The 12,033-nt window shown below is 52.5% G+C and overlaps 2 protein-coding genes and 1 non-coding gene across 3 annotated transcripts; 2 read left to right on the forward strand and 1 right to left on the reverse strand.

The window, feature by feature from the left end:
* The first annotated feature begins 727 nt into the window (after positions 1–727).
* Positions 728–7,529, forward strand: LOC124677038 (ankyrin-2-like). The gene is made up of 4 exons (XM_047213038.1): positions 728–1,063; positions 4,644–4,919; positions 5,464–5,601; positions 5,693–7,529. The coding sequence occupies exons 1-4, from the start codon at positions 728–730 to the stop codon at positions 7,253–7,255; spliced, it is 2,313 nt and encodes a 770-aa protein (XP_047068994.1). The 3' UTR covers positions 7,256–7,529.
* LOC124679974 lies at positions 5,190–5,313 on the forward strand. Its single transcript, XR_006995382.1, has one exon. It is a non-coding gene; the product is annotated as a U6atac minor spliceosomal RNA (small nuclear RNA).
* Positions 7,530–7,970: 441 nt separating the features above from the next.
* LOC124677039 (ribosome-recycling factor-like) lies at positions 7,971–11,041 on the reverse strand. The gene is made up of 8 exons (XM_047213039.1): positions 10,837–11,041; positions 10,513–10,659; positions 10,316–10,431; positions 9,657–9,748; positions 9,350–9,371; positions 9,207–9,275; positions 8,127–8,195; positions 7,971–8,051 (listed from the first exon to the last, which is right to left on the reverse strand). Exons 1-8 carry the CDS (start codon positions 11,024–11,026, stop codon positions 7,971–7,973), a joined length of 786 nt encoding a protein of 261 aa, XP_047068995.1. The 5' UTR covers positions 11,027–11,041.
* Between the last annotated feature and the right edge of the window lie 992 nt (positions 11,042–12,033).

Genomic DNA, 12,033 nt, shown 5'->3' on the forward strand with positions numbered 1-12,033 from the left:
CATCAAGTGATCTGTCCTTTACCAAAAAAATATTTGTTTCGTAACATTGTTTGCCACTGTCCTTTCTTATGAATATTGACCACTTCGATAACAAAGCAATATTCATGACTTCCAGGTCAATCACCCCTAAACCCCTTGGTCCTTTGGTAAACAAACCGTTTTCCATTTCACCAAGTGATATTTTTTCTTGTCTTTCTGCCGACTCCACAAGAAACCAGATCTAGAATCCTAAGAATTAATTTCGCTTCATTTTCATAGAGTTTCCTGTCAATATCTTCAAAACGTACGTTTCATTTTCTGTGATGCAATGAAACATATACCCACGGTCGTAAAAGAATCGAGCCAGTCGGTAAGGAAAGAAGAGGCAAAGTGGCTGCCGAGCCGAAGCCGGAATCAAGCCGCACGACGAGCCTGCAGAATTCATGGCGGCTCACACCCACCATACAGCTCGTCGGGCAGCGGGGCTCACGGCTCCACCGCACCGGCATAAGCCGAGCGTTAGGCTTACACGCAGGCCCCACACACCAGTTTACCGCGCTGTAACTTTACCCGCATTCACCGCCCGTGCCGAGCTGCCGCTATAAATCACGCCTTGCCGAGCTGCCGGCGCGCCCTCCCGTTTCAAGTCACCACCACCCCACCCAAACGCAGAGACACAAGGAGAGATCGAAGCCCGATACGCGGGGGAACGCCGCCGCCGTCACGTGAGGAGATCGAAGCTTCCGGAATGGCGGTGCTGCTGCGCCCGGCGGCGATCGCCGGCGGCCGGCAGGTGTGGCCGGTGGCGGAGGAGCTTGGCGACGCGGGCGGCGCGTCGCAGCGGCTCGTGGAGGCCGTTGCGCGCGGCGACGCGCGGGAGGCCGGGGAGCTGCTGGCGTCCGGGCGCGCGGACGTGAACTACGCCGGGGTGGTGTGGCTGGACGCGCGGCGCGTGGCCGAGGCTGCGCTGCGGGAGGGCGCCGCCGCCGAGCTGCGCGCCTCGCGCGAGGAGATCCGCGCCGACGTGTCCCCCCTCTTCCTCGCCGCCGGCAACGGGGACGTCGCGCTCGTCCGCGCGCTGCTCGTGAGTGCCCTCAGCTCTGTTACTCTGCTCTGTTTTCGCGTGTATGGAGTGTCCGATGCTGCCGTTCGCTGGTCGGTTTGGAAAGCATGGCTCTGCTTTTCGCCGTGTTTTTGCTCCGCGTTGAGCCATGAATTTGAGCTCAGCCTGAACTTTTTTCCGTTGACAATTTGTACCGATTTGGGGAAGCATTGAGCGCTGGCGCTGCTTCAAATTTGAACCGCTATAGGGCTTAGGCATAGCCATAGCTCCATTTCTTGCCGTAGCCGTCGCTTTACCTTTACCGAGCTAGTGCAGATTTTCCACAACATTTTCGAACTGTCTCAGCGGGCGCTGCCAACTCTGAAAGTACACAGCGCGTATGTATCTCATCTCTAGTCCCTGGTAGTAGATAGAAGATGGTTATCTACTTCCCTGCGAAACGAGAAGTACCATTCCTCGTGCCCATCATAGTTAAGTGTACTGTACAAAAGCACGCGTTGGACAAATCCTGTCCTCATTTAGATATGTTAAAAAGTGGGGAACGCATGCCAATCCTCCCCTCTGAATACGCACTTGGCCGGCCCCTCCGGCGCGCTAATCACTCCCTACGGCCACCTCCTGTCCTTCTCCATAACACAAGGATTAGACGCAAGGACGTCGGCCATGATGAGATATTTGCCATACAGTTCGGAACCCAATCATGTGTCCCCTCACCAGCCTTCACTCGAGGAACACCCGTTTCCTCGCAAATCGGTTTCTGGAAGAGGGGCTGCCAAGTACCAGCCCCGCATGGCTGCAACGGGGACCACGCTTTGCGTTTTCGTTTGCGTTTGCGTTTGCAGCTCCTCTTTAATGCGCGTACGTACGGACAGATTTTTGTTCCCTAGCCACGATAGAAAATCGTGCGGTAATGGAGAGCTTACGCTGGGAAGCTTCTTGGACACGCCTTCACTGTCCTGGACATACGTGTAAGGCCTGTACTGTGTACAGCGTACATACTTACTACTAGTATTGTACATACATACGGGCATGTTAATTAGAGTACAACAGTGCATTGCGCCTCAAAAGTATCTTCCAGTATTACTACTACTGTTCGGCAGTAAAAAGTGGTGCGCTGGTAGCTGTACTAGCTTCTACTCCAGCAAGGTCTTGTGATAGCTCACGCTGATGCAACCTAGGAGTAGTATATAGTACTACGTACAAGTGAGAATGGAGTATTTTAGAGGGGGACAAGGGTAGATGGGTTTGACTTTAACCCTGACCCAGCCCTTGGTTTGTTTACTGCTGCCCATAACATAATGAATCTGTAGAAAGCACTGGTAGTACACTGCACTAATTAAGGTGTACACTAACCAAGCACTAGTAACAGGCACAGCTCAACGCTTTGGCCGAGCCCAATATATTCCCCTCGTGAGCGCGGTCGGGGTTAAAGATCACGTGACCTCCTCTCCTTAGGGTCGCCCCGTCCCCTCTTCGATCTTCCAGACCACATGAGTCGTGTCCATCCTACGTCCGTGTTGTTTTGTAGTGTAGTGTATACCCCAGTAATCCTCAGATTTTGTGGATCCTTCTGGTACTTTTGGCTTGGCATTTGGTTGCCACCTGGGCCTAATCACAACGCCAACGGCTTACCGGCATCACGTGTCAAAGTTACATCGTTCTACACTTCTACTAGGAAGTAACCGTGGGGACCTGCGCTGCGGCATGGTGGCGTGCAGACGTGCAGGCAGTCCGGGTGATCCGCCGGTGTGATGGGGCGGCCGACGCGCCATGCCATTGAATGGAAGTGGCCGCGGCAGGAGGGGAGTAGGTTGCGCAGGCCATGGGCCGGGGCCGAGCATGCACCGGGTCAAGCAATTTTTGCCCCGCAGGCAAACCGCACGGCGCATGTACCTTGATCTCTGCCAGAGGGCAATGAATGCCATCGCCCCCATGGCTGTGGCCCTTGTCCCGGAACGGGCATTCCAGCATCTAGCCTGCTCGGAGCTCTCCGTTTGGCAGGCTAGCATGGAACGGGGATGCGTCCGTGCGTGCTCTACCTTTTGCACCATCTCAGCTTGCCCCAAAACGATAACCATACCGTGTAACCAGTCATACAAAGGGAGAACCTCCTCCGGGCCATCATTGCTTCTGCCTGCAATGGCCACGGTTGCCGGTTTCATGCTCGGAGGAGCATGAGATATGCATCTGCCATCTACACAAGTTAATTTTCTTCACACCGTGAAACCGCCTCCCCCAGCCCCGAGTAGCCGGCAAGCACAACTAGGCAGCGCCGAGGGCCTCGCCATTGAAGGCGCTAAACGCATGTGTCACCTGCAGAGACCTGTCCCCGTGCATTTGCATCACATTCACATGCGTGATCGCATCGCGCCGCGTCTGCATTGCCACCTCAGGAGGGAGGTAGCGTTGGGCTACTGGTACGGAGCTCACCCACGTACTATCCTGTCGTCTTCCTTGTCTCGTAGCCCACGACCTGCCTGCCCCCTCTGCCACCGCCCAGCTGTACACCCTGCAGCTCGGCGAACCAGCTACAGGCGCTTGGCGCAATGGCGCCCATGCACAGCCTCGGCCCGGCACCGTCCTTCCCCTGTCCTTTCCGTGCCATTGCCGCGCGCTCGGCGTCTGCCTCCTCCTACTTCCTGGTGCGTGTGGCTTTCCACTGTGCGCGGCACTGGCTCCCCAGTAGGATAATTGATGAGACATGGGGAGACCATCTACTGTTTAGAACATCACGTCGCCTCAGTGCACAGCTGTGCAATGTATTTACGTCGGTGCGATATGCCAATGGCGGAAAATGGCGAGTTCCTGGTGCATATATCTTGGCGTGCGAAGGGATGGTTAAACTGAAGAGTACATACGGGGCTGATGTGATTTTGATGGCACCGTACTAGCTGCACGGCACCATTGTTCATGCATTCATTTTGTTCGATTTGTAGAAACACACGGTAAAGAAACGGTGAACCACTACCGGACCAAATGTGCAAGCTGAAATCTTTGACAGAAAGTAACGAAAATGCCTGGTATTTTCCAGCAGGTGTGGTCATCTTGAAAGCTACTGCTACATGCTGCAGCGTTGCGCGCGATTGCTACAATGCTGCAAACATTGAGCTGACGCTGAGATGAAGCCAAGGCACAGACATAAAAGATTTCATATCTCGATGGATAGCGACGCCATGGCCATCGCCTGCAGAATGTTGACCAGATTCCCTCTTGCCAGTAGGAGGCCCCCTTCTGTCTCTTGCATAAATGAGTCCGGGCACAGTGCCACCGGCCTGCCCAGTCCAATGGTGTCGCACGCAGGCATCGATCACCGACGCGACCAGACATAGTAGTAAAACAGCGACGTCCCCTGCTCGGCCAGGCCAGCTATGGTGTTCCGATTCCCGATGGACGATGGTCATCGTTCCTGCCCTGTTCTACGCTGGTCCATCGTACCTTCTAACCACTGTGCGGTGAAAGCGAAATTAGACCGGATGCGCATCTTTTTTTCTTGAATTCATGTGCCCGTTATCGACAGTTTTTAGCTCCATCATGATAAGATCATCAATTTCATTAGACATTTGTTTCCACGTTTTCTGATTGATCATTTTGCTGCTTGCAGGCAAAGGGGGCGGACGTGAACGGCAAGGTGTTCCGCGGGTACCCGACGACGGCCGCGGCGAGGGAGGGGCACGCGGAGGTGGCGGAGCTGCTGGTGCGCGCCGGCGCGTCGCAGCCGGCATGCGAGGAGGCCATCTTAGAGGCGGCGCTGCAGGGGCAGGCAGCCCTGGCGGCCATCTTCATGCGCTCCGACCTTGTCCGCCCGCGCATCGCCGTTCAGGCGCTCGTCTCCGCCGCCACTCGCGGCTTTGTCGACGTGGTTGACACGCTCGTCAAGGTATGTCAACGACTCAATATTATCGTCAAGGAAAAAACTGTTTAGTACAAATTTCTGTGGAGAAAGTATGGGCCTGGGCTGCCACTGGCGGCAGAATCTAGTTTCTCATGGTTTCTGGATAAGGTGTTTGTTGGGCTTTGGGGCTGGGCCGTTGGGAGCCGCGCGAGCACATGTGGGGCGTGGGGCGGTCGAGAGCTTCCTTTTAGTCCCACCTCGCTACTTGAGACAAAGTGCAACCGGTTTATAAGCAGCGCGGGCACCACTCGCTTCGTGTTCGTAAAAAGGAGAGACGGTTGGCATCTCCCCTGACAGGGACGGGAATGGTCTTCGGACTTTCCTCTAGCACATTGCGGTTAAGGCTACCCGCTTCGGCGGATCTTACCCAAATTTTTTTGCCATTTTTACAAACCTCTTGTCAATCATTATTTTTAAGATAATTGGAACTTGGAATTTTTTAAATTCTATCTAATTTCAACAAGAGTTGCAGGTTAGACCTCCAAATTCCTAGGCAGCAGCTAAATTCATCTGATTCTCTGTTTTGCAGTGTGGTGCCGATCCAAACGCGACCTCCCGGGTGCTTTTGCGTTCGCTGAAGCCGTCGCTGCATCTCAATGTCGACTGCACAGCGCTTTTCGCGGCGATCGTGAGCCGGCAAGTCGCCGTTGTTCGTCAGCTACTTCAGGTATGCTGCGTTACATTGCACACAAACAGCCATACATACACATTGCTTCAGCAACCCAAGCTCTTGACACCACGTTGTGCCACTTTTCTAGGCTGGTGTGAAGAGGGACACCAGGGTGAGACTGGGAGCTTGGTCGTGGGACGCGGCCACCGGCGAGGAGCTGCGCGTAGGCGCCGGCCTTGCGGAGCCCTACGATGCAGCCTGGTGCGCTGTGGAGTACTACGAGTCCACGGGTTCCATTCTGCGCATGCTCCTGCAGAACGCGTACTCGCTGGGCGCCACGCACCATGGCCGTACGCTGCTCCACCACGCCGTCCTCTGCGGCAGCGTCGGCGCCGTCGAGACGCTGCTGGCGTGTGGTGCGGACTGCGAAGCTCCGGTCAAGACGTCCCGGAGCACCAGGCTTAGGCCGGTTCACATGGCCGCACGCCTCGGCCAGCCGGAGATATTGCAGACGCTCATGGACAAGGGCTGCGACGTCAACGCGAGGGCGGAAGGTGGCGATGTCGCTGCCATCTTGGCCGCGCGCCACAGGCACGAGGACTGCCTCAGGGTTCTCGTTTCGGCTGGAGCAGACGTTGCGCTGCTGAACTCGGCCGGCGACTCCGCGGCCACCGTCGCCTGTTCTGGTGGCTGGAAGGCAGGCTTGGAACGCGCGGTTCTTGGCGCAATCTGGTCAGGGACCATCCCCGTGTCCAGCGACAGGAGCATCTTCTCACCAATGATGTTCGTGGCGCGCTGCGGCGATGCGGCTGCGTTGGAGGTGCTGCTCGCTCAGCCAGGCGTGGACGTGGACGAGCAGGACACGGACGGGTGCTCGCCCATAATGGCCGCCGCCAAGGAGGGCAACGTGGACGCCTTCCGTGCCCTCGTCTTCGCCGGTGCCAACGTCAAACTGAGCAACAAGCGTGGCGAGACGGCCATCGGGCTCGCGCAGCAGAGCAAGAAGAGGGACCTGTTCGAGCAGGTGATGCTCGAGTTCGCGATGGAGAAGGGCATGCCCGCCGGTGGCTTCTACGCGCTGCACTGCGCGTCCCGGCGCGGCGACGCCGCAGCGGTGCGTCACCTGGCAAGCACGGGCTACGATGTCAACGTCCCGGACGGCGACGGATACACCCCGCTGATGCTGGCCGCCAGGGAAGGCCACGCGGCCGTGTGCGAGCTGCTGATCTCCCACGGCGCCCGGTGCGACATCGTGACCCCGCACGGCGAGACGGCGCTCTCCCTCGCGCGGTCCGCGCTGGCCACTGCGTCGTTCAACAAGGCCGAGGACGTGATCATGGACGAGCTGGGCCGGCAGCTCGTTCTCCAGGGCGCGCACGTCGTGAAGCACACCAAGGGCGGGCGCGGGAGGCCGCACGGCAAGTCGCTGAGGATGGTCGCCGCTGCCGGCGTGCTCCGGTGGGGCGGGTCGAGCCGCCGCAACGTGATGTGCGTAGAGGCCGAGGTCGGGGGCAGCTCGGCGTTCCAGCGGTACCGGCAGAGGAAGGGCCGTCGAGGCGACGACGCGTACGCGCCGGGGCTGTTCCGCGTGGTGACGGCGACTGGGAAGGAGCTGCACTTCGTTTGCCAGGGCGGTGAGGAGGCAGCGGAGCTGTGGGTGCGTGGCATCAGAGCGCTGACGAGGGCGGTGTTCGGCAAGCGTGGAGACTAGCTAGGTAGTGAGAGGAGATGGACTGTGCTCTGTTTAGGCTTGGTAGTTTGCAGCGAGCGTGCCTGTAAAGAGTGTAGGGGACGAAGTAGAGCGGGTGATGATGCGTGGAGTGGAGTTGGTGTGATGGTCTTCAGCTTGAAGACTTTGCCGAGTTGCCATGATGTTTTTGGTTCAGGGCCTGGGAGTTTGTACAGCTTTGCTGGATGTTTTTGGCTAAGTTGCTTTAGCCAGCTTGTTAGTGACTTTCACTCTGAAATATCAGTGTCTTTGAGAAGTTCACCACTTTCATAACACTACCGCCTCTATAAACCATTTCTGAATGTGGCCACTTCAGAAACTGAAAGAAAAACAAACTTTTCATGGAGATTATGTAGGTAATGACAACCAACAGCAGATATATTTGCAGAAGTGCTAGAAAGAAGACATGATTACTTGTGGTAAACAATGGCCATAATAAACTATAATGAACTTGCCAAACAAGTTCTCATTCTCACAGCATCAATTCGTGACTCCCTGAATGAAAATTACACCAGAATCGAAGTTCCATCACCAACACTTGCTGGCTAACACATTGTTTCGAATTGCTAATACTACAATGGCGTGAATGAACTTGTTATCTGGGATATGAATGCAGAACTGCAATGGCTCAACATCACTGGCATCAAAGTTGTGGGAAGTAAACAAAAAGAAATTAACAACAGCTAGAAAGACAGGTTCAGCTTCCAGAAATTTCCTTCTCCTTAGCCTTGCACATATCCTCTGCCGACTTGACGAACTTCTTAGTCATTTCTTCCACCTGGAGGAAACACAACATGTATTATATTTAATGCCGTGCAACATATTCCTTTCAGAACATCGTGGAGTTACTCACTTCCTTCTCTAGTCGCTTTATATCGTCCTTTGGCATGCTAGATGAAGATTTCTTTATTGTATCAAGTGCCTAGAAACACAAGGGCAATGAATTGAGATCGAAGGAACAAGGAAAGAATAAGCTGAACATGATGTAATAGGAAGACCGAGCAAAGGAGAAATTTCAAACTGAATCCTTGTACTTCAGTCGTACAAACATTTCACTCTACATTATTAAAAGGTTTTAAAGAGATATAATTAGTACTGATGATTTTTGGAAATATCTCCGATTGCAGCAGAAAGTAGGAGTCCTAAGAATTAGGCTTGGAGCTATTAGCTGCTATAAATATATGTGTAACCACCACTGTAATCGATTTGTCCCAGAGAGAAATAAAAGAAAGAAAACGAGGCTCGATATGGGCCTCTAGCGATCCATAGCGTTCCAGTGTTTGGCGTTGCGTGCATGAAGTGCTACCTAGGAAAGCAATCTAGTCAAGTTTTGCTAATTCGTGCGTGTGTTGCAATCCACCAGAATCGATCAAGCTGCTTGCTTGTGGCCTGTATGTGCGCGTCTTGCCGGTTCGTCTTCGATGTTGTTCGTCGGAAAGTACTCGACGGGCTACGAGCCTGTTGCAGGTCGTATCGAGGGAACATCCCGGCGAAGGTATTGCCGAGTCTGGGCCAACAGGGATGAGATGCTGCGACAAGTGACAAGTCATATTCAGAAATTACTGAATATTGCACATGACGGAAAGATAGATCCCCCACTAATCAAAATGGAATGAAGGTCATAATACTGTCTGTTTTCTAAGTCTAGCTGAACTAATAGACCAAAGGATAGAACATCAAGCTTGGTGTAAGTGCCTTCTCTCTAAACAGATGACAAACCGCTATCCACTTGGAGAGAAGTCATAGTCAAATATTGTACCAGGAAAGCTACATCATAATTTCATAAATTCTAGGTTGCTTCATAAATGCAAGTTCCAAATAAAATATATACTCGGTGACGATTGACTCACTGGAAAATGCAGCGATACTCCTAGTATCCAACTAAGGCTTCACAACGTCAATCATTTTAATTGAAGAAATAAAGTACAATTACCTTTTGGCGTGCTCTTCTAATACTTTGCTTGAAATCCTCAGCAGATTTAGTAACAACCTTACACAGTGCCTACATTCAGGCAGCAGATTTCTTTTTAGTTGTTTCAAGAATAAAAATGAGTTCAAAGCTTAGTTAATCTTTACCTGCATAGTCTCTTTTGTCAATCTGCACATGCACAAAAATTAAATTAGAAGAACGAAAACAAACTTAAGACTGTGAAGTGCAGATAGTAAAAAAGATAAAACATTCGAATGCAACATATCGCAAGTCTGTGGACAGTAGTTGACCCAGAAAGTAACTCTTAAATCACTTGCATATAAGTACAGAGCTAGCTACAATAAACATTAGGGGCATATAAGCAATAACAGAAACATTAACACTTATGGATAAATACAGAACTACGATAAACAATTTGAGCACACAAGCAACAACAGCAACATTAACGCTTACGGAGGGATAGGTGCAATAATCCTATTGCCATCAGGTGTTGGATTGATGCCCAATGGAGATGATACAATTGCATTCTCAATTGACTTCATTGTCTGTACAACAGTTATTTAGAATCAGTAGCAGAAAGTTTCAGTGCTCAACAGCAAGGTACCAAATAGCATTGTAATGCTTGCAATAGCTGTAGCGGCTACCATTTCATTGATGTAGCATCCGAAAATAGCGGATTTGAGCATAGCAGTTGCTAGATATTGGAACATAGTGGAGCATATTTCCATTTCTGCTTTAAGTTATCATTGATTAAGCTGTCCTACATGTTGTAACACAATAACACCAATTATTTTCATGCTTTGGAGTGTACAGGATTAAATAACGTTACGAGTGCTCTTAGAATTTCAGTACTAGAATATAGCATCTGCTATCTTTCTGTGCTAAGTGCTAACTAAATCTGGTATGACCTACTATTGGCTATTCATTAACATGGTGAACAGCGTGTTATAAATAATTCACTCGTTAAGTTTTAGGACCAAATAAATCATACACATTTACACGAAACTATGACATTGAAGGCTCCTATATGGAAAGCACCAAAGTGATACTGAGTATCAAAATGTACCAACTTAAGAAAATTACTATATGTACAAGGGAAGAAAGGTTCTTACACTAGGATCATAGGGCATCACTGAAAGTGTATGCGAATCTAGGACAGAAACAACAGCGATACGATTCAATCCAACTTTAACATCTGCAGTTTCCACCATGATGTGGTCAAGCATACCTGCAGAGACGTTGGTTATAGCATCTGTAGAAGAAAACAGCATGGACCAACAGAAACAATAACAGCAGATCATAATTATACCAGGAGAAGCTCTCCCTGTCCGCAGTTTACTCAGCTCTCGCGACAACGCGACGACCGCAGTCTCCATTTGTGCGGTCGCGGCCGATTTGACAGTCGGCCCAATATCAGGAGCGGCGGATTCAACCGTATCACCTCGACTATCATTCTCTAGGTAAGCACCAACAAACAAACAAAAAATCAATTCTTGGATTACATCCATATAATGATCAACCCCCACAATGTAATCGCACTAACCCAATTTGGGGGATTACGCAATCGAGAAAATAGCATCTAAGGAACAAGCAAACAGCAAGTGAATTGGGGAGGGCGGGTGCGGCAACTCACTCGATTTCTTGCCCTTCGCGAAGCCTCTCCGGGTCTCGAGGAGGAAAAGCTGCGTGGTGGGCAGCTCTCTTGCGGCGCCGAGGGATCCAGCGGTCTGTAGGCGGTGGATGGGGGTGGAAGCAGAGGAGGCGGCGGCGGCACGCAGGGAGCGGGCGGCAACTGCGGCGCCTCGCCGCAGAAGGAAAGCCATGAAGAGAAGGGTCTGTAGAGATCTCGGGGTTCTACGGACTTCGCCGGCGAAGGGCGGCGGCGGCGGCGGCGAGAAGAGGGTTTTGTACCGAGGATGGGTTTTGCTGCTTTTTGGGAGAAACAGGCACTCGCAGTTGGACCGTCTGAGAGGAGCCCATTTGTGTAAGAAGAGTGTGTTTTTATGTGTTAATAACTGGGCCGTGTGCATACTCACCCTTTTTAGAGAAAATTCCTTATATGACACTCCCTTAAAATGTGTTTCCTTATTGGGCAGTACTGAGCGTCCCCCGGGGGATCAAATCCCCCGATCCCCCGGGTCGGGAGCCGTTCGATCGGGTCAACCAAGCTCGCTCCTTCGTCCGATCAACTACATGCACAGGAGACTTTTTCTTCCACCTCCACCACGTGGGTGGACCCCGCCATCCACATGCCCCGCAGGAAAAAAAATCCAGTCATCGTCTTCGCGAGCGCATCGAGCACCTGATGCTGCACTAGTAAAATTGGACGGAAGTCCGATGAGACTGCCGCCGCTCGCAGTACCATCGTCGCCGCTACCAGTAGAACCGCTGCTGCTTGTAGCACCTCCGGCAAGGGATAGTAGCACGTCCTCTTGCCGCTTGTACCTTGTCGTCATCGTGGCATGTCTGTCCATGGCTCGCCACACCGCCGCCGATTGCCCCCTTGCAGCAATTCTAGACGCCCGTTGTAGCAAGGTCGAACGCCTTTTGTAGCGACGCCGCCCGTTGTTGGCGGCAACCGCCTCCGCCCGCCGGTAGCAACCTCCTCCACTGATTGCAGCAACACCCCTGTGGTCCTTGTAGCAAGCCTTGGCCGCCATTTGTAGCAAGGTCGGCTCTAGCAGCAACCTCCTCCGCCAGTGGGGGAGGACGCCGACAACCGCCTTGCAGCAAGGCCGCCCGCTCTGTGTAGCAGGACCGGCCGCCCTTTGTAGCAAGACCGGACGCCACTGGTAGCAACCACCTCCGCCGACAACCCCTTGTATCAAGG

This window comes from Lolium rigidum, chromosome 7 (assembly GCF_022539505.1).
Source record: "Lolium rigidum isolate FL_2022 chromosome 7, APGP_CSIRO_Lrig_0.1, whole genome shotgun sequence".
NCBI lineage: Eukaryota > Viridiplantae > Streptophyta > Magnoliopsida > Poales > Poaceae > Lolium > Lolium rigidum.

What these genes read in the sequence shown, in the direction of transcription:
- LOC124677038 (XM_047213038.1), top strand. Translation starts at nt 728, where the DNA reads ATGGCGGTGCTGCTGCGCCCGGCGGCGATCGCCGGCGGCCGGCAGGTG. An exon ending in CGCTCGTCCGCGCGCTGCTC is followed by an intron (nt 1,064 to 4,643) that starts GTGAGTGCCCTC and finishes TGCTGCTTGCAG; the next exon opens with GCAAAGGGGGCGGACGTGAA. An exon ending in TTGTTCGTCAGCTACTTCAG is followed by an intron (nt 5,602 to 5,692) that starts GTATGCTGCGTT and finishes CCACTTTTCTAG; the next exon opens with GCTGGTGTGAAGAGGGACAC.
- LOC124677039 (XM_047213039.1), bottom strand. Translation starts at nt 11,026, where the DNA reads ATGGCTTTCCTTCTGCGGCGAGGCGCCGCAGTTGCCGCCCGCTCCCTG. An exon ending in TGATGCCCTATGATCCTAGT is followed by an intron (nt 9,749 to 10,315) that starts GTAAGAACCTTT and finishes ACTGTTGTACAG; the next exon opens with ACAATGAAGTCAATTGAGAA. An exon ending in ATTATTGCACCTATCCCTCC is followed by an intron (nt 9,372 to 9,656) that starts GTAAGCGTTAAT and finishes GTGCATGTGCAG; the next exon opens with ATTGACAAAAGAGACTATGC.